The sequence below is a fragment of the Thamnophis sirtalis genome, unplaced genomic scaffold, assembly GCF_051295495.1.
Source record: "Thamnophis sirtalis isolate CommonGarterSnake01/CBP01778 unplaced genomic scaffold, rThaSir2_p1.2 scaffold_7, whole genome shotgun sequence".
In the NCBI taxonomy this organism is placed as follows: domain Eukaryota; kingdom Metazoa; phylum Chordata; class Lepidosauria; order Squamata; family Natricidae; genus Thamnophis; species Thamnophis sirtalis.
Window position 1 is genome coordinate 45434031 of NW_028261387.1, and position 19825 is coordinate 45453855.

Below are 19825 nucleotides of genomic sequence, written 5' to 3' on the forward strand. Positions count from 1 at the left end.
ATTGTTATATAATTAATAATAATAGCAGGGCTCAACGCTCCCTCTTATTTAATTTTAACACGCAATTGCTGGTTAAGATTATCCACTGTCTGGAGTTGGGCATCATCAATATGCAGATGATGCTCAATTGTACATCCTGAACAGAGTGGCTTATGCCTTTTGTCACTTCGTCACTGGATTACGGCAGTGTATTTTCTACTTGGGAGGTGTCCTCCCAGAAGCTACGGTTGGTCCAGAAGACAGGTAGCCCCGAACATACGACCACAATTGAGTCCAAAATTTCTATTGCTAGGTGACACATTTATTGAGTTTTGCCGCCATGTTATGACCTTTCTTGCCCCAGTTGTTAAGTGAATCACTGCAGTTGTTAAGTTAGTGACAGGGCTGTTAATTGAATCTGACACCCCCCCCCAATTGACTTTACTTGTCAGAAGGACACAAAAGGGGATCATGTGACCCCGGGACAGTGCAGCTGTCATAAATATGAACCGGTTGCCGAGTATCTAAATTTTGATCACATGACCACAGGGACGCTACAATAGCCGTAAGTGTAAAAAACGGCCATAAGTCACTTTTTCCCCAATGCTATTGTAACTTTGAATGATCACTAAATGAACGGTTGTATGTTGAGGACTATCTATATAGCAATGTGGACAGTAAAAGCAGCACTGTGTTATGCATGCATGATCTTGCTGCTTTGTGAGCTGCCTTGGTGACCATTTGACTTCCAAGTGCAATTCAATGTGCTGGTTATCACCTATAGACCCCTCTACAGGTAGTCCTTGACTTACAACCGCTCATTTAGTGATAGTTCAAAGTGACAACAGAAAAAAGTGACTCATAACTGTTTTTCACACTTACAATCGTTGCAGCACCCCCATCGTCACGTGATCAAACTTCCAGCACTTGGCAACTGGAATGCATTTATTGAGGGTTACAGTGTCTTGAGGTCTTGTGATCTCCTTTTGCCACCTTCTGAGAGCAAAGACGATGGAGAAGCCAGATTCATTTAACAACTGTGTTACTAATTTACCAATTGCAGTTATTCACTTAACAACTATGGCAGGAAAGGTTGTAAAAGGGGCAAAACTCAACTACCTCACTCAGCCAGAGAAATGTTGGTCTCAGTTGTGGTTGAAAGTTGAGGACTATCTGTGTGCAATTGTCACATCATATCATAGGCCATTATTCATTCTATATAGCTAGCTTTGTTAAGACTTTTAGGGTTGTATAGTTAAGAGTTCGGGGGAAGGCATATTAACAAATATCACCTGATAGGATTAATAGTATCACTAGGTGTTTATGGAAAAACAACAGCTAGTGGTTGAAAGTCCAATCTGGAAAATTCTTACTGGACATTTACTCTCCAGTTTTTTTCACTGACTTGACACCAAATGAATTGTTTTAGATCACAGCCCTATTCAAATCCTGCCACATAGAGATGCCCCATGTCATCTACCAACCATCTCTCTCTCTCTTCCAAGATTTCTAGCTTTGATCTGATCCCAGGATCAAAGGAAAAGGGGCAAGGACATAAAAGGAACAGAGTGGCAATAACAGAATGCAGTATGTTAGCTGCAGCAGGGCCATGGCTTAAAGGTGAGAAAGCTGGGGAAGCGCGTACCTTCAGCTTGGACTGAATCTCACGAGATTTCCGTCTGGCTAGAACCTGCAAGTGGCTAGAGACCTGCAGAGAGAAAAGCAGAAGGAGAGGGGGAAAAACAGCAGAGCCGTCAACCAGAGGAAAGGAGAGGAAGGAGAGGGGGCTGCCCATGCTCACATACCATGGAATGCATGGGCAGGGTCTCCAACGTACCTTTATGCCAACCTGGTACTCTCGCACCTTCTTCCGAGCTAGAACCTGTATATGGCTGGACACCTAGGCCCCGCCAAGTCATTCAAAAAGGAAAACACAAAAAGAATGAAGGTATGACCCCATATCGACAACAGTGCTTTAAGCACCCATGTGAAACTCACTGGCCTCCTAAGCCAGTTGAAGTTCTGACGGAATAATATCGGCTTGCAGGGTAAACCGCGGTTAATGCTTACTGAAAGATTCAGTTGAAGGAAGTTGCTGTAATTTTGCTGAATGAAGCATTTGGAAATATTCCCAGGAAATACCATTTTTAGGTTTCTTGGCAGCAACAAGTACTTTCAATTTTATTATTTCTCATGGACTTCTATACATTATTAATCTTATTGGTTTCAGAAATTACTGAAATTCTGATTTATTTTGCTGCTTCGGGCCCATCTACTCTCCTCAACTATGCAATCCCCTGTTTACTTATTTGATTTTTCTTAATCAGGTAACTGAACTACCTTTCACACAATCAAAACTGTTTATGGGAATGTTCTTCAAAATATTAGTTCTTGATACGATAAATACTGATACCTAGAAAATGTGAAACATTTCTCAGCTGTTTGCAAAACTGCTTTTAGGGAGCAAAATGGTAGACATAAAGTTCTTCTTCAGAATATAAATTAAATATGAGTTTATGGCTTTGAAAACTGGTTCAATATTTTGAATAAAAATTACATTTATGGTTGATTATATCTGAATAATGAAATAATATTTTCAGGAAGTCATAACACATAGTTTTCCATTAACAAAATATTGAATATTATATACAAAGGATAGGTGAAGGAATTCTGTTAGGTAAATTCTGTTACCTAACAGCTCCATTAACTTTAATCTGTGTTTAAAACAGACAATGGAAATGTCTTTTTTCTCACTCTATATCAGTGTTTCTCAACCTTGGCAACTTGAAGATGTCTGGACTTCAACTCCCAGAATTCCCCAGCCAGCAAATGCTGGCTGGGGAATTCTGGGAGTTGAAGTCCAGACATCTTCAAGTTGCCAAGGTTGAGAAACACTGCTCTATATACATTCATTTATTTTATTTTAAACGTTACATTTCTGTACAGACACAGCTCTATACAGAGCACATCTCCAATGATTGGGAGAGCTGATGAAATACAATAAGCCAGGCAATAGGGAAAAAAACCCAAAAGAAATCTGTTCTGTTTTATAGTGACATAGTTTGCAATCCACTCCAATCTCTCGGGACAGTTTGCAGTCCCCTTAAATATGCTTAGAATTATCTTATAAACCATTTCCTGGCTATATATGATTTCAGTTTCAGCAGGAAGTTATAGACTGTTAGCTTCGGAGCTGAGAATCATATCTGTAAAGATAAATAGCTCAACATGAAAGATGTTCTTTTAGGCAGCCCAATAAAGATTCCTAGATAAATCAGCCCAGATGTAGGACTGGCATTTCCAATTTCACTGTACTGTGGAAGGACATAAACCACAGTTAAAATAGGAGGAATTGATTGGAACTCTAGAAACAATCATTTTCCTATTCCAAATAGACAGCTTTCATTAATGTCACACACGGCAGTTTAACATAGCGAACACTGAGTTCCATTAAAGCCTTCTGCCGCTCTCCACTAATGAACCGTAATTATTCTAAAAGCTACTCCTATATGTTTGAAGAGGAAGAAAATGGAAACAAAGGTTAGAATGAAGTTTCAAGCATGACAGCTTTTGCAACACATGTGACATGTCTACTCTTTTTCCATTCATAAAATTACCTAGAAGACCATCGGATAGGTATACACATGGTACATTTCCCATCCCGATTCTGTTTTTTATACTGCACTTCAATTTGATTGAAATTGACCAGAAGAATGAAAGTTTCTGATTCAATTAGGCACACCTAGCAATAACAGTCACGATCCAGTAGTCATCTCGAGACTGTTCACAATGTGGTATGCAATCTCACGTACAAGGAAGAATTACAGATTTCTTACTGTTTGTTCAAAATTTCTTACTGGCATAAACGCTCCCTCCCTGAAATAGAAAACCCCTTTCATCTTTCTCTTATATTTCCCATTCTTGTAGTTGTTTTTCTTTACTTATGGCTGTAGATTTCAAATTCTCACAATCCAGAACTTGGCTAGTCAGAACCCTTCCCTCCACCCCTGTTTTTAAAAATTTCCACCAAGTTAAATTAATGAGGAAGAGTGATATTAAGGGGGCAAAGGAATTAAGAATGAAAAAGTGAAATGAAATAAAGTAAAGTAAAAGTACTTATATGAAACTTTAGCTTTTACCAAATTAAAACTTAATAATACCGTGTTTTCCCAAAAATAAGACAAGGTCTTATTTTCTTTTGACCCCCAAAATAAGCAGTTGGCCTTATTTTGGGGGAGGTTATTATTTTTGAGGTGCAGGAGGTGGCGAATGTGGTTACCTCATGGCTGTTGCTGTGTTGCAATATTTTTGGAGAGGGCTTATTTTGGGGGGAGGGTTTATTTTAGCGCACATGCTCAAAAGTCCCATTGGGCTTATTATCCAGGGAGGTCTTATTTTCAGGGAAACAGAGTAATTGTTAATTTTTAATAAAACCCCTTCATCGTTTCCACTGACATGTTTGCATTCACTGGTATGCTAAACAGGTCTTCTGCTTGAGGATTCTTTCCAGCTTTGTTACAGGATCAAATGGTCCTTAAGTAGGTCTCCAAATCTGCCTAATCTAAAAGGAAGGTTTGCTAAAAGCCAGTGTCAATTTTTATTGTGTGAAACAGTGTTTCCAAAGCTCAGCAACTTCCAGATGTGTAGACTACACCTCTAGAATATTCAGCAATAGCTGACTGCAGAAATAAGAAAGCTAAAGGCCACATATCAGGAAATCACCTATATTGGGAAAACTCTGACAAGCGGACTTAGTAACTAGAGTTGCCATTCTTAATTCCTAAACATTAAATTTTGCAATAAACAAAGTGTTTCTCAAACATAAATCCAGCCATATGAAATCAAATGATTGAAGATATTCTATTTTTGTGTGTGAGATAAATAGCTGTCATCCATAAGAAACCTATGTTAAGAGAAATGAAACAGAAATCTCACAGGGAACCAGTGGTTGAGTCAAAATGAGAATTTAAAGATCACATATATAGCAATAGCACTTAGACTTACATACCGCTTCATAGTGCTTTTACAGCCCTCTCTAAGCGGTTTACAGAGTCAGCATATTGCATCCAACAATCTGGGTTCTCATTTTACCAACCTCAGAAAGATGGAAGGCTGAGTCAACCTTGAGTCTGGTGAGATTTGAACTGCCAAATTGCAGGCAGCCGGCAGTCAGCAGAAGTAGTACTGCATTCTAATCTTGGCAAAACTTTTGTCAGTTAAGATATCCACTATATAAGTTAACAGTATACCAGATCACAGCACTGGAGCATGCATATATCAAAAACATGCATATATACATATACAGTATTTACAGTGTGTGTGTCTGTGTCCGTGTGTGTGTGTGTATTTATTCTTCACATTTTTTGAAGGGACAAGCATGAAATGCATTTTTACCTGTTTTCTAGTCCTTGTCTTCCCTGTCCGTAGCTTGATGTATCTTGCTATCAGTTCATTGCGTCCTAAAGCAGAAAAGGCAAAGATGTAATATGATGAATGCAGAGCCTCTCTTGTCCCACTTCTTAGAAATAAAAGACTGCCCTCTGATCTACCTTCCTTACATCCTTCAAGCTGACAAACAACTAAATTCCTGTTCCTAACTCAGTTATGACATTTTACCAGAAGATGGCACTAACGCAACTCTTCTCTAAATGAACAAGATGGCCTGAAAAAAAACTCTGCTTGAGGCTCTGGTTGTTTATGCATTGAACCAGATATCCATAGTGCATATCTGTCCATAATGTTGTCAAAAAAAGAAAACAACCTGATTCTTAAGCTGGACACTCAGAAAACAATGCAAACATGGGACACATAGAGATTTACCTAGGTCCTAGGAAGTCATTGTTCCCTTTAAACAAATTATAGGATTTCTGAGGACCAGGATTTGTAGCCTAATCTGGGAACCCAGAATATTTCTTGCCCTATTCTGCCATGTTTAATTCAGCTATCACAGCATGCTTGGACCATCCTTCCCTCTTTCCTAGTTTCATGCATGACTCCATGGAACTTTCATAATAGAGAAGAAAAGAGGATGTTAAAAAAAAGCTGTAAAATATGAAGGTATGGATACTCAGAGTTTGAGGTCTGATATGTGACAGTCAACAGGATGTGCAACCTACTGGGATGTTTTAAGTGGCACTGGCTTCTGAAAGGAGCCCTTCCCAACCTCCTCTTTGTCCTAATTTGAAGCAGAAGAGCTTTTGCTCCACATTTTACAGGCCAGCTGTGGCCAATCTAAATTCAAACGTCAGAGCAGCTGGGAGCTTTCTTTTCCCTCGTCTCCCTCCCCCCCCTCAACATGGAAGAAGAATAGTTTGGGGAAGCATGCCAGATTTATTTTGATGGACCAGATGGTATTGGCTAAAGCTGGCTGAAATGCCCTTGCAGCTAACTTAGAACAGAGAGAGAGACAGAGAAGTTTAAGGCTGAAGCAAGTGTGGTTTTTCTGGCAAAGCCAGAGTCCTGTTTTCCTTTCAAGGAAAGCTTTGGTTTTCAGCCTTGGGGACAGAAGTCTTAAATGAGGTCACATCACAGTCCCTCAACCATGTCTCTTCTCTTCTCTCCCCTCCCCATCACCATAGTTTTTTACAGACAAGACCAGGTGCTACGTCCAGTCAAACAGCCCCATATCAGAGGGAAAGAGAAGGATGATACCGAATACTAGAGTAACAATACCTTCATAAAAGCCATCTGGCTCAGCGCATATCCCTTGATATATGCAGTTCCTGTCATTGGTTTTTTTTAAAAAAAATAACAGAAGACTAGCTCTATTTCATTTGGTGGCTGAGAAAGAAAGTCAGTTGGACTACATGTAATATAAGAGTTGGTTCCACTTAGGAGTTGTCCGCATGCATACACATTTCTATTGGGGCCTATTCAAAGTTTTACCCAGCGTTCCGCAGCCTGGTATTACTACTGTATTCTACTCATGTACAGTTTTGTGAAAAAAAATATTTGCCCCTTTTACATTTTCTGATTTTTTTCACCACTGAATATTATCATAGTTTAATGTTGATTCTCTTAATATATGAAGGGAACCTAAATGAACAAATAGTTGATGATGATTTAAATGAAGTTAAGCACAAAAGCCATCTAACATGCAAAATGACAGTGCGGGGGAAAAAAAGAATTGCCTTCTTGGATTTAATGACTGGTTGTACTAGTTTATCTGCAATAACTGCAATCAAATGCTTCCTGTAATTATCAAGTCTCTCACATTGTTGTGTAGGAATTTGGATCCATTCATTCATGGTTATTTGTATCGATTCAATAATATTTGGAAGTTTTCTACATTAACTGCTTATTTCAGACCCTGGCATTATACTTCCGTGGAGTTTTAAACCTGGACTTAGCTCTGGCCATTCCAAAATTATGATTTTTTCCCTCCACAATGTTGCTTATAAACCTGGGATCTTTTTCTTGCTGCATGTCCCACTTAAGAGGAGAAAGGGTTTAATTCTTCCTGAAAAATTGCTTTATCTAACAGAATTCATGCTTCCTTCAACTATGGCACATCATCAGGGTCTTAACAAGCAAAGTTATGCTCATATCACAAAGTTGCTGGGCTTGGTATTACCTTTTACAATAAATCACAGTGTTTTGTCTTTGCTAGATATAGTGTAATCTATATAGCCACAAAGTCCACTTTTGATTCATCTCTCCAAAGGTCCACTTGAACATTCACATAGTTTTTGCCAAACCTAAGATCAGCTTCATTGTACTTCCTGGTCAGCCATGATTTCCACATTGCTATCCTGTTTCCCCGAAAAATAAGACCCAACCAGAAAATAAACTCTAGCATGATTTTTTAGGATGCTTGTAATATAAGCCCTATCCCCAAAAAAGCCCCAGTTAAGATCATCAGCCAGACGGATGCAATTAGTACTGTATTTCCCCCAAAAGAAGACCTAACCAGAATATAAGCCCTAATGCATCTTTTGTAGCAAAAGTAATATAAGACCTGGTCTTATTTCTGGGGAAACATGGTACTTTTCTGGCTGTGAGATCATGTACGCTTAATTTTAGCCAATACAAAAAAAATATGATTTCAGATCCCTGGATTATTTTATGTTGAACTTTTAAAGTGATTTTTGACAGGACAGTTGCTTTTGGGAACATTCACTATTGTCCCAGCAGATTTTCCATTTCAATATTGCATCTTACTTATTATTGGAATCTCAAGCTTAAGAAATGACCTTGAAACAGCTTCCAGATTGATAGGCATTAATAACTTAGCATAAACTGCCTCTGAATCTGTGCAATGAAAACTCCACAATGATAAGAAGAACCACGGGTTGGGAGATTTATTTGGGCAGGGTTAACCCTGATTTTTTTCAATTATGTAATCTTCCAGCTAACTAGCAGGGCAATAACTTTTTCACACTATGTTAATTACTTTGTTCATGAAATAAGTAATGAAACAAATGCCTAATTTTAAGTTTATTTCTTCTCTTAGAACTTGATATTTTATTAGGTACATAAAAAAATCTACTAATATTCAGTGGTAAAATCTGAAATACAGCTATGCTATGAACAAGCATAGCAATTGTCTATGGCTACAGCCATTACAGCAAAATACAGCAATAGTGGGATACGGTGGCTCAGTGGCTAAGACCCTGAGCTTGTCAATCAGAAAGGTTGGCAGTTCAGTGGTTCGAATCCCTAGTGCCACGTAACGGAGTGAGCTCCAGTTACTTGTCCCAGCTTCTTCCAACCTAGCAGTTCGAAAGCACATAAAAAATTCAAGTAGAAAAATAGGGGCCACTTTGGTGGGAAAATAACAGTGCTCTGTGCGCCTTTGACATTTAATTATACTGGCCACATGACCAGGGAGACGTCTTCGTACAGTGCTGGCTCTTCAGCTTAGAAATGGAGATGAGCACCGCCCCCTAGAGTTGGAAATGACTAGCATGCATGTGCGGAGGAACCTTTACCTTTACAGCAATTCTGTAGCAATTTTTACAATCCAAAGTTATCATCTGAAAATTGCACTGATTCAAAAGGTTATGATTTTTAAATGCATGTGTGACCTATTTAAAAATAGCCATTTATCATGACCCATCAGTTTCGGAAAATGCAACCATACTGCTTCTGCCCTTGAGTCTACCTGAAACTGGGCATCTTGTCTCACGAAATAATATAGGCAGCAGAACTGAATAAGGCTGAATAGTTGTGGGTCAATCCTTCCACCATACTTCCAAGCCCTCTTGCTCTTTTTCAGTTGTGCTACAATTGTGCCTTGCTGCTGAGGCCTTCCTAACAAACAGCTTGGTAAAATAATCTCAAATTGCAACTTCTTTGTCTGAGTAACATTCAATTGGCATCCGCCCCCCGCCCCCTCCTGCTTATTTCCTTACACTACATATGCATGTTCACTAGCTGATCTTTAACCAGACATTTTCAAACAATTGCTTTCAACTGGCTGTCACCCACGTGGGATCTGACATCACAGTACATCAAATAAATGTTTCTTTTTGGGGAAAGGAGGGGTGCTTTAATTGACTCAGGATGTCCAGTTCCTGTACTGACTGAATCATTGTTTCCATGAATGTGAGCTGCGTGCCCACCACCTGGGATAAAAAACTTATGACTTTCTAATGCTCTAACTTCTTTGATTTAGGCAACTTAATACTTTGTTTATGGAAAATTTTCCTCCTGGTTTATAACATTCAACATCTGAAAAATGTGCCAAGTCAGTATATTAGATAAAAATCCCATGTCTGTCTATTTTGGTATCTTTTAAATATTTGTTTAAAATATGCCTCCATTCTTTCTATTGTTCTATAAAAGTCTTACATTTCATATAACATAGATGTGCCAAAATCTGAAGTTTGCATTGACTTTTTGGTGAGGAGACGACTTCCTTCCTTTCTCAACAGACCATACTTGCTGTACGAAAGGATTATTCAATCCCATTTCTACTTTCAGAAGATAAGGGCATTTTTCCTTTCTGCAGAATTCATCCAGGACAGTTGTGGGACAAATTTCTTGCCTCAGAATTTGTTTTTTGATATTTTCTATAGGAGCACTGCCAGCAAATGCTGCCTTGTTCATCCTTTGAAGCCTTTCTCAGTGTGGAGCCTTCTAAAAATGTTAGTCCATCTATTCCATTATCTTCAACCAACACAATTATGCTGGCTGAACATCATGGACATTTTAATCCAACACATCCAAAAAGTCTTGGGTTAAAGAAGACTCTCTCATGTTATGATCAAGATGTAACTCCTGAGTTAAAGTTTGAAAGGAAGGAAATGAAGTTGCCATTGACAGTAAGACTGAGAACTGAACTGATGTTTAAATAGAAGGCTGTTCTTCTCTGCTGTTGTGATTGATTTCCTAGTTTACTGCTGCTTCATTTCCTATTTCGTACCTTCCTGACTTGCCAGAACAGCAGCAAAAGTAAACTGAAATTTGCAGTTGTACTTCTTGGAAAATAAGAAATATTAGTGTTTCCGGTACATAGCCAAATACACACAGACACAGAAATACGCACACCTTCAATCTTAATAAAGATCAAGACATACAAAATGACTCACCATTTCACTACATATGAAGGTAGTGAGGGGCAAACAGACCTGATTATTATGAGACTACTAGTTACAATTGTAGCATTATTCTGATACTGAAAAACTGGAAAACAATCAGCAAAATGTGTATCCTATGACTGTGATTAAGTGTTGTACCTTATGATTCTTGACGAATGTATCTTGTCTTTTTATGTACATGGAGAGCATATGCACCAAAGACAAATTCCTTGTGTATCCAATCACACTTGGCAAATAAATTATTCTATTCTATTCTATTCTATTCTATTCTATTCTATTCTATTCTATAATAAACTGCCTCAGTAGCTGTAATAAGATATACTCTAATACAAATGATGTTTCATTCTCATCCATTTACTGATTAAGTTCAGCACACAGATAAGCTTCAGAATTACAAGAGGAGTGACCCTTGGAATGCAGGACCCAGCTCACCAAAAAGAGACTAACAGAATAAAAGAGTTGGAAGGGACCTTGGAGATCTTCTAGTCCAACCCCCTGCTCAGGCAGAAAGCCCTATACCTGTGATGGCTAATCTATGGCATGTATGCCCCAGGTGGCACGAGGAGCCATATTTGCCGGCCAACTGATTTTTCAGAGGGCCGAGGGAGGCTGTTTTTGCCCTCCCCAGGCTTCAGGAAAGACTCTGGAGCCTGGGGAGGGCGAAAAACTGGCCCAACAGAACTTCAGAAATGATCCGTTTCTGGCTTCTGGAGGGCTTCCGGTGTGTGTGTGTGTGTGTGTGTGTGTGTGTGTGTGTGTGTGACCATTTTCATCCTCCCCAGGCTTCAGGAAAGCCTCTGGAGACCGGGGAGGATGAAAACTCCCCCCCCATGGGGGAGTTGCGTACACGTGCACAGGTGGGTGGGGCGCATTGGATTGCGGGTGTGGGCATGCATGCATGCGCAACAGCACGCACACACAATTTTGGCACATCTTTACAAAAAGGTTCACCATCACTGCCCTGTACCATTTCAGACAAATTGTCAAATGTCTTCTTAAAAACCGCCAATGTTGGAGCACCCACACAAGTTGTTCCACTGATTAACTGTTCTAACTGTCAGGAAATTGTTCTCTCCTTGATTAGTTTCCATCCACTGTCTTGCCTTCAGGTGCTTTGGAGAATAGGTTGACTCCCTGTACTTTGTGGCAATCTCTTAGATATTGGAATGCTCCTATCATGTCACTCATTCCTGGTCCGTCTTTTTATTAAACTAGAAGTACTCAATTCCACCAACCGTTCTTTATGTTTTAGCCTCCAGTTTTGGCCTCCAGTTTTTGTTGCTCTTCTACTGATGATTATCTACTGATCATCTACTGATCATATACATAGAAGTGATCCTTCTACAGCAATAACAATAGCACTTAGACTTATATACCACTTTACAGCCCTATCTAAGCGGTTTTGCCACCAACAATCTGGGTCCTCATTTTATTGACCTTGGAAGGATGGAAGACTGAGTCAACCTTGAGTCTGTGAGAATTGAACTGCCGAACCGCTGGCAGTCAGCAGAAATTGCCTGCAATACTGAGTTCTAAGCATTGTGCCACCATGGTTATAGGTAACATCTTCGCTTGCCTCAGCTGATAGATGCCAGAATATAGAATGAAAGAAGCACCTTCCTATTCAGAGCTCCCATATTATTCAACTTCTGTTAAACGACTGAATTGCATACTCTGTACTGTATGGAATATGCAGGAGAACTGGCAAAAGAGAGAACAATTCAAATGTGGAAGCAAACAACTGTTTGAAAGGAAGAACAGATGTAATATTTATTACTTTCTGTACTTTTTAAAGGATTCACTGGGTTTTAAGAACAAAAAAAACTCTACAAAAATTCTTCTGTCACAGGATGAGATCTCCAGTGTAGGAAATGTTAATCAAGACGTAATAAGGGGAAAAAATCTAAAATCCTGGATAAAGAAAACAAAATATTTTAAAGCAGAATGCCTGTTATCTCCTTTAGTTGAAGGGAATGTGTGCTCTAAAATATGTAGTTTAAGAACACTACAAGAATTCTGCTACATAAGAAGAATGATATACCTAGTCTCAAAGTCTCTCTTGTCTGTACTTTCACAACCATTAACACCCTAGTAGCAGAACAGCCATTTCTTAATAATCCAAACCATGATGTTTCTTGATAAACCTTGTCCCTGATCAAAGTTAACATTTTTGAATTAAAACTATGTTCCACACAAGTGGTGGGATTCAAGAAATTTTATTACTGGTTCTGTGGCTGTGGCTTGGTGGGCATGGCAGGGGAAGGATGCTGTAAAATCTTTATTCCCTCCCTACTCCAGGGTAAGGTTAGCGCAAAATCCCCATTTCCTCCCAATCAGCTAGGACCCAGGAGGCAGAGAATAGATGGGGATGGGACCAGTCAGAGGTGGTGTTTACCGGTTCTCCGAACTGCTCAGAATTTCCGCTACCGGTTCTCCAGAACTGGTTAGAACCTGCTGAATACCACCTCTGTTCCACACTGCAAATCATCTGCTATACATTGAATCCTAATTTCATTCAATATGTTTGACTTAAGAAAGATTCAACTCATTTACTTCATGGTTCTATCTTTTCACATTTGATTCCCCCCTTCTGAACATCTTCAGATGAGACCAGTAAGGGCCCCATTGGAAATAGGCTAGTTTAAGTTGCTACAGGATATTAGAAATGATGGAATGTAAGTTATCTTACAAATAACTTAAGGTGCTGAACATATCCAACATGCTTTTCTCCTCATATTTTCCGCACAACAACCACACTGAGTTGGGGTGAGAGAGTGACTGGCCCAAGGTCATCTGGGTGGCTTTCACGGCTATGTTAGGAAAGTTTGAAAAGGATAGTTTTGTTCAGTGAAAAAAAAGGTTACATATTTAACAAATAAAAATAATGAACATTAATAATACATGCCTCCAATCCACATGTAACTTTCTTTCAAATCAAATCTGACAAGGTTTATTGAGAAAAGTTGCCCATGATTACATGATTTGATATCGGAAGTCCTGCAAAGAAAAGTTAACTCATCGTTCCTGAGCCTTAGTGATTAATGAAGATGAGACATGATGGTTTTCACCTGGGAAACATTTGCAGCCACCTGTTTAAAAAATAAAATATAGCTATAACAGATAGTAACTGAAAGAATAGAAACAGTTAAGAGCAAGGGAAGGGATGGCTTGAAGATCCAAGGGCTAGGAGTCCCTTCTCCAGTTGACAGAAGAAGAGAATAACTTGCTGGCACTAAACATTTGGAGGGGATGGAATTAACTAGCTATTTTCCATTTTCCTGCTCTTTTGATTAACTACTAGCCTTCACTGACTGCTTTTCATTAAAACAATCAAGCATTGTGATCCTCAGACAACTTTTATATTTTTTGGAATTGTTGTGAATCTACAAACATAATATACCTCACAGGAATTGTTGCAAAGTAAACAATCTAAAAGTGTTTGGCATTCTGCAAATCCAAAGTAAAATGTCAAGAGGATTTTTCGAAAGGAAGAATATTAAGATAGGAGTGCAAGCACAGAAATACACCCTTGTGGAAATCCTCCCCCTCTCTAGGCTATCCAATATCTATTGTGCTGATGATAGTAAAAAGTGTCAGAGCAGCTCTTCCCTTTCCTGGGCACCTGCCATGGCTAACTGTCTCTTCCAGTTACCGGCAGGCAGACACTGCAGGCCTGCCTCTGCTCAGCTGTCCCAGTCCCGTGATTCACCAGAGGCTGTGCCATTCCCTCTCGGAGGGCACGTCCTCCTCCAAATTACTACATTCCGCAAATTCCTCTTCCCTGACACCACCACGTGAACCAGTTGGACAGCTCTGTTAAAAATAACCTAGTGGGGCAGCCTTCCAGCCAATCAGCCTTTAGTAGCATACCAGCCTTGGTGGTGCACAACTCAAGTTACACCTGCTGTCTGGGGCAAGTCAAGTGCAGAGCCAGTTTCCTGTGAGCTGCCTAAGCTCTCTGCCCCACCAGAGGAGAAAGAAATGCCCCTTGCTATACACGGCCCAGACTCTCTCCTCACACTTGCACACTGGCCATCGTTCAAGGGCTCCAGGTTACCACAGGTCAGCAGCTCTCCCTCCTTCTCCTCAGTCACTCCTCACAGCAGCTGGGAGATCAGTTCCTGTGTCAATAGTTGGGCCCACCCTTTAGCCAAGTATGAGACATTTATCGTAGGCATTTAGATAGTGGTCTGAGATTCCTGAGGCATCCTACTTCTAGCATCTGCCCTGAATAAAGCTGCCTATGATTCTGCAGAAGCTCGTTCTCCAACTGCCTTTGGACTCACCCATGGTTAGAACGTTATGGAAGGAAACGTCCTACCAAAATCAATCTCTCTACAGCTGAGAGTACTTTTCCAAGAACAGCCTCATATAAGGTTTTACCAGTCAATTGTTAGATGTTCGGCGCACAGCTTTGTGTATTTCCAACAAACAACATGGGCTTGGTTCGAGTTGCTGCAGGCTGGCTTTGCTGGGAACATCCAGGTGCAAATGGGTTTTTTAAGGTAATGGGCAAAATACTCCAGATTGGCATGCTGATATGCAAGGTTAGATATTATACTTACAATTATTATTATTATTATAGAAGTGCACCCAGTGTATTGTTTGCAGAGCCTAGCATACACTAGACACAGAAAAGAATTCATTCTACAGCATCACTATTCCAGAACAATCCATGGTTATTTAGGCAGAGATTACATGTCTATGATCATTGGCACACACTCTAAAAAATGATCACCTGCCCTACATGTTTTTTCATATGAAAATACAATTCTAGAGTGCACTGTATCATTTCTTGAAAAATGAAATATTATTTCTAGTTTCACATAACTTCTTTTCTTCATCTGATCATTTACAATATTCATTACTACATGTCTTGTAGAAATATAACACATGAACTAAGGTTCAGCAGCCCTTTCTTGGTTGGAGGCCTGGAGGTGGGAGAGGGGATGGTTTTGTGGGAATGGGTGGACACGTCTGTGCACACGAGCACCCGTTGCTCACGCAAGTGGGGCTGAGAGCTTATGTTGCTTGCGTGATTGAGGACCTGAGCACCTCACAAAAAAAGCTTGTTTCTTAAAATCCAAGTATTAACAAATTGGCATCTGAAGCATTTCAGAGAATGACAATATACCAGGCCTGTGAAAATGATTTATGAGGCATTGTGAAAAGCATCCTTCTGAATCCTCTACACCAGAGTTGTCAAACTAGCAGCCCATGGGGCTGGATGCTTCACGCACGGGCCACACACAGCCCAGCTCCGCGAAAGGGCAAAACATCGAGAAATGTCACGTGACACTGCAAGTTTGACACCTGTGCTCTACACAAAGTGAAGTAGCTGCAGCTTCTTTGCTATGCATGGCTACTTCAAGGCATTCCCAAAATCTACTTCCTATGCATATGTGTGTCCAGAAGCTACTCCTGCAGAGTAAAGCAGAAAAGTATTTTCTGATGAATCCAAGATCTAGATGTCTGTGTGTGCCCAGGAATAAATCCAGAGAGGAGATCTCTTCATGGATGCCTGACCCAGACCTACTATGTCAAAGGTTTCTCTCACAACAGTGGAAGAGTAAAGACAAAGCTATAAGGCATTTATTATTTTAAAGAGCACTTTTAGTCCATTATCCAATCTATCATTAAACTGGAAGTGTGCAAGAGATTCTGATGACTAACATGCAACTTTGTTATCCAAAAATATTTGCAGAGTGAGCTATCAGCTTCTGACTTGTTTAGTCTTTCTCAAACGGTCAGCTTGAATCAGTGGCCATTATGGGCAATCATTGCTGCCATATAAATCAAAGTTAAGCATAAAATGTTATGGACAGAAATCCTAAAGCCCATTTCAGTCAGTACTTCAGCAATTGGTGCTGCCACTGTTGTTATTACAACCCACACTGTTCAAAACAGCACTGCAGTTTACTTGCTACAAGGGAGCAGTGCAGTACCCAAAGCCCTATCTGGGAACCTTAACAGAATACTTAACGGAGTATTTAGTGCAGGGGTATCAAACTGGCGGCCTGTGGGCCGGATGCATCACGCGCAGGCCACACCCACCTCAACTCCATGAATTGGGAAAACATTACAAAACATCATGTGATGACAATGTGATGCCCCGAGTTTGACACCCATGATCTAGTACTTCAAGCTTCCTTCTAATCAAAGAGATTAGGGACCCTCTTCCAAGGCAGCCTCTTGCAAACAGAACAGGGTTTAAAGAAACAGGATGCCTACATTGGAACCCATTAATCAAGCATCTTCTCCCATCTTACATAAAAAGATAAGCGTATTAATTGAGTAGTTCCTTCCTCCAAATATTTTCAGAGGGTAGCCAACAAGAAAGCATGACTCCATTCTACTTATTGCAAGCAAAGTACGGACTAAAGTGCTACTGAGTAAGAGAAAAAACGAGTTAGTATGAAGCCAAATCTAAAATACCAGTTCTTAAGTTGTCAGGTTAGAAAAGCAAAGGCAGAGCAGGGTTGCTGTTTCTTTAAGTGATTGCCAGATGCCTCCAAGTGGCTGGAAAAACCAGTTTGTATGCTTGGTTTGAAGAACAAAGGGCAAACTTCCCAGCAGTACTCCAGATATTTCTAGAGAAATCTTTTTTAAACCGTCTGTCCAGAAATCTTCCATTCCTTTCAAGAGTTCTCAGCTTGTGTTGCTCTGCTAAATTGTGCTCAGAGGAGTTGGCTAAAGGAAGCTAAGGTGCAATGTGGCAGCTTCTTAAGTCTATCTTCGTATGAAATAGAAAAGTCCAGTTCCTTTTGCAGTCTCTCTTCTTAATTACAGAATGATGCAAAACAGGAGTACTTCAATCAGAAAAACAAGTCCTTAAAAGAAATACCTAGGCCAGGTATCTAACCAATTCCTTTAGTTGGCCTTACAAGCAAATGAAATAAAACCAAGTATATTTGCAAAACTGATTAATTTCCACAACATGGAAATATATAGCCCATTTAGGGACAGGCTTTTCATGTAATAGTATTTTTATTTTTAGAGTATTAACAGAGCTGGATAGACAACTTCAAAGCAACAAATAGTTAGTTTACTATACAATGGTCATCAGTAGGGTAATCACAGTATGGAGGCCCTCATCATGCTTACGGAATAACCATTAGAATAACAACCTACAGTATAATTTAATTTAAAGGGAGAGCTAAGTAAGCACCACAACTTTTGCCAATCATTTTCAGCAGCCATATTTCATATCAGCATCCGAACCAATTACTTAGTTGAAGAGTGGCCTGGGATATTGATCCCATCTGGGTGATCCCATTAAATGATCCCATCTGGGTGAGTCCTTCCCAAGAAATTGGCAACCGCCATTCCAATCATAAAGGAAAGATTAATGTATCATGGCCTCATCTGTGCAATAAAAGTAAGGTAAAAGAGCTATATCTTAGATTTTAAAGTATCATAAAAATAGAGGAAAATGTATGTACCCATTTTCATATGATCCTTTAACTCAGTGGTCTCCAACCTTGGCAACTTTAAGACCTGTGGACTTCAACTCCCAGAGTTCCTCAGCCAGCTAAGCTAAGCTGGCTGAGGAACTCTGGGAGTTGAAGTCCACAGGTCTTAAAGTTGCCAAGGTTGGAGACCACTGCTTTAACTCATAGCTGCTTATCTCCTATCCCCAAATTAAGGACAAAATAAGCTTGCATTATCAGAGAAAAAAAAATACATTGTTATGCTTAAGGAAGCTCAAACCTTGACTTAAACAAGCTCAATTAAGCAGGCTTTGACAAAAACAATGTTGTGCTTAAAGCAACAGGCAGTTACCTCCCTAGCCCTGATTCATTTGGCAAGATTATTAACTTGGTGTTGCTAACAGAACAATCATTCCCATGGAAATATTCCTTTGAGGTCACAAGTATAGGATTATGACATCACAAAAGGAACACTGGTAGAACAGATAAGTGGGAAGGAGCAATGCAATGATTGTTTATACTTTATTTTATAGGATGCAGTTCTGATGTACCCAGGATTAAAGCCTTCAAGAGAAAGAAAAAAAAACAAATACTAGTATTAGTACAAAGGGAAATTTGTTCATTTAAAAACTTCTCCAATAAGTAAATTTAGGATATGGAAGTATATCAATTTTTTATATTCAAATCAAATCAAAATGGGGAAGCTTCATTTTCTCCTTTTTCTTTTTTTGGGTTTTCAAAATTTTATGGGATACATATAAAGATCTAACCAACAACAATAAAAGATCTAGGGAAAATACTGTATTTTTCCCCCAACACCAGCTTTTAAAGAAAAAATGAATGTAGGGATTTTTAGATCCTGAGCTCTCTGTTTTGTAGTATAAAAGATATGTTTGGCTGTCCTTCACATCACAAATGTCTCGTGTTAATGTCTTATGTGTTATGTCTCATACTATCATGTCACAAGAATAATTGATAAAATATTATCATTCCCCCACTGCTGAAGCCGAACCACTTTGAAGTTAGTGTTGGTTCTGAAGAGGTGCAGGGCCCAACATGAATGAAGTCCTATGTCTGTGAGGCATACTATTTGGAGACATGGGAGTTTGTGATTTCCTGCATAATATGTATGCATTAAAAAGAAAACACAACCACGTAAGGTTTTTTTATAGTGTTTTGAATAGGTTTAAGATTTGCATGATATTGGAGCAAACAAACGCAGCCTTTTTATCTCAAGGCCTGGCCACAATCAATGAGTTAGCCTTTAAAGGTAGACTGGATGCCCTACTGAACTATAGACTTCCCCTGCCAGAATGCCTTTTGTTAGCCTGGAGAACTCTGCTTTAAGATTTTTCTGAAAACACTTGGTTGTTTTAACTTAAAGACACATTTAATAGATCAATTAAAAAAATCAAGATGGAAGAGGCTATCCCCCTTAGAAAAATTGCAGCCCATTCTTTACGGAGTTTAAAATGGTAATTCAAATGAGTGCTCCATAGTTAGAAAGAAAAATACAGATGTGGCAACAACGAAAATTCAAATACAAATGGGTAGTGAGCAGACCTTGGAAAGAATGTGGTGTTTTGTTTGTGACCTGCATTAGAGGCCAGATCTACCACCTTTCACACCCAAAGGCAGGTATGTGGGATCCTCAAGCAGACAAAAATCAATCTTCCTTTGACAGGAGTGAACTTCCCAAACCAGTTCATCAAGTCAGGCAGAAAGAAGAGTGGGAGGGAGAAAAGAGGTGAGGCATAAGGGAGTGGGAGGGATATATAGTTTAAGGGAACTACAAAGGAAATATGAGTCACGGATCCAGGGAAGAAGAGTTCAGCACTCTGTTTATTCACTTCAATATGACCACCCCCACCAGCC

At 39.6% G+C, this 19825-nt stretch overlaps 1 protein-coding gene across 3 annotated transcripts in view; it reads right to left on the reverse strand.

Moving 5' to 3' along the window:
• Nucleotides 1–19825, reverse strand: part of TEAD3 (TEA domain transcription factor 3) — a 108677-nt gene that overhangs the window by 18577 nt on the left and 70275 nt on the right. The window contains exons 3-5 of one of the 3 annotated variants that reach the window (XM_087719896.1): nt 5374–5438; nt 1817–1879; nt 1625–1687 (exon numbers count right to left, since the gene is read on the reverse strand). In XM_087719896.1, coding sequence (XP_087576022.1) covers nt 1625–1687; nt 1817–1879; nt 5374–5438 — 191 coding nt within the window. The remainder of the gene's footprint in view (nt 1–1624; nt 1688–1816; nt 1880–5373; nt 5439–19825) is intronic. The other 2 variants (XM_087719897.1, XM_087719898.1) reach the window with 2 other exon arrangements.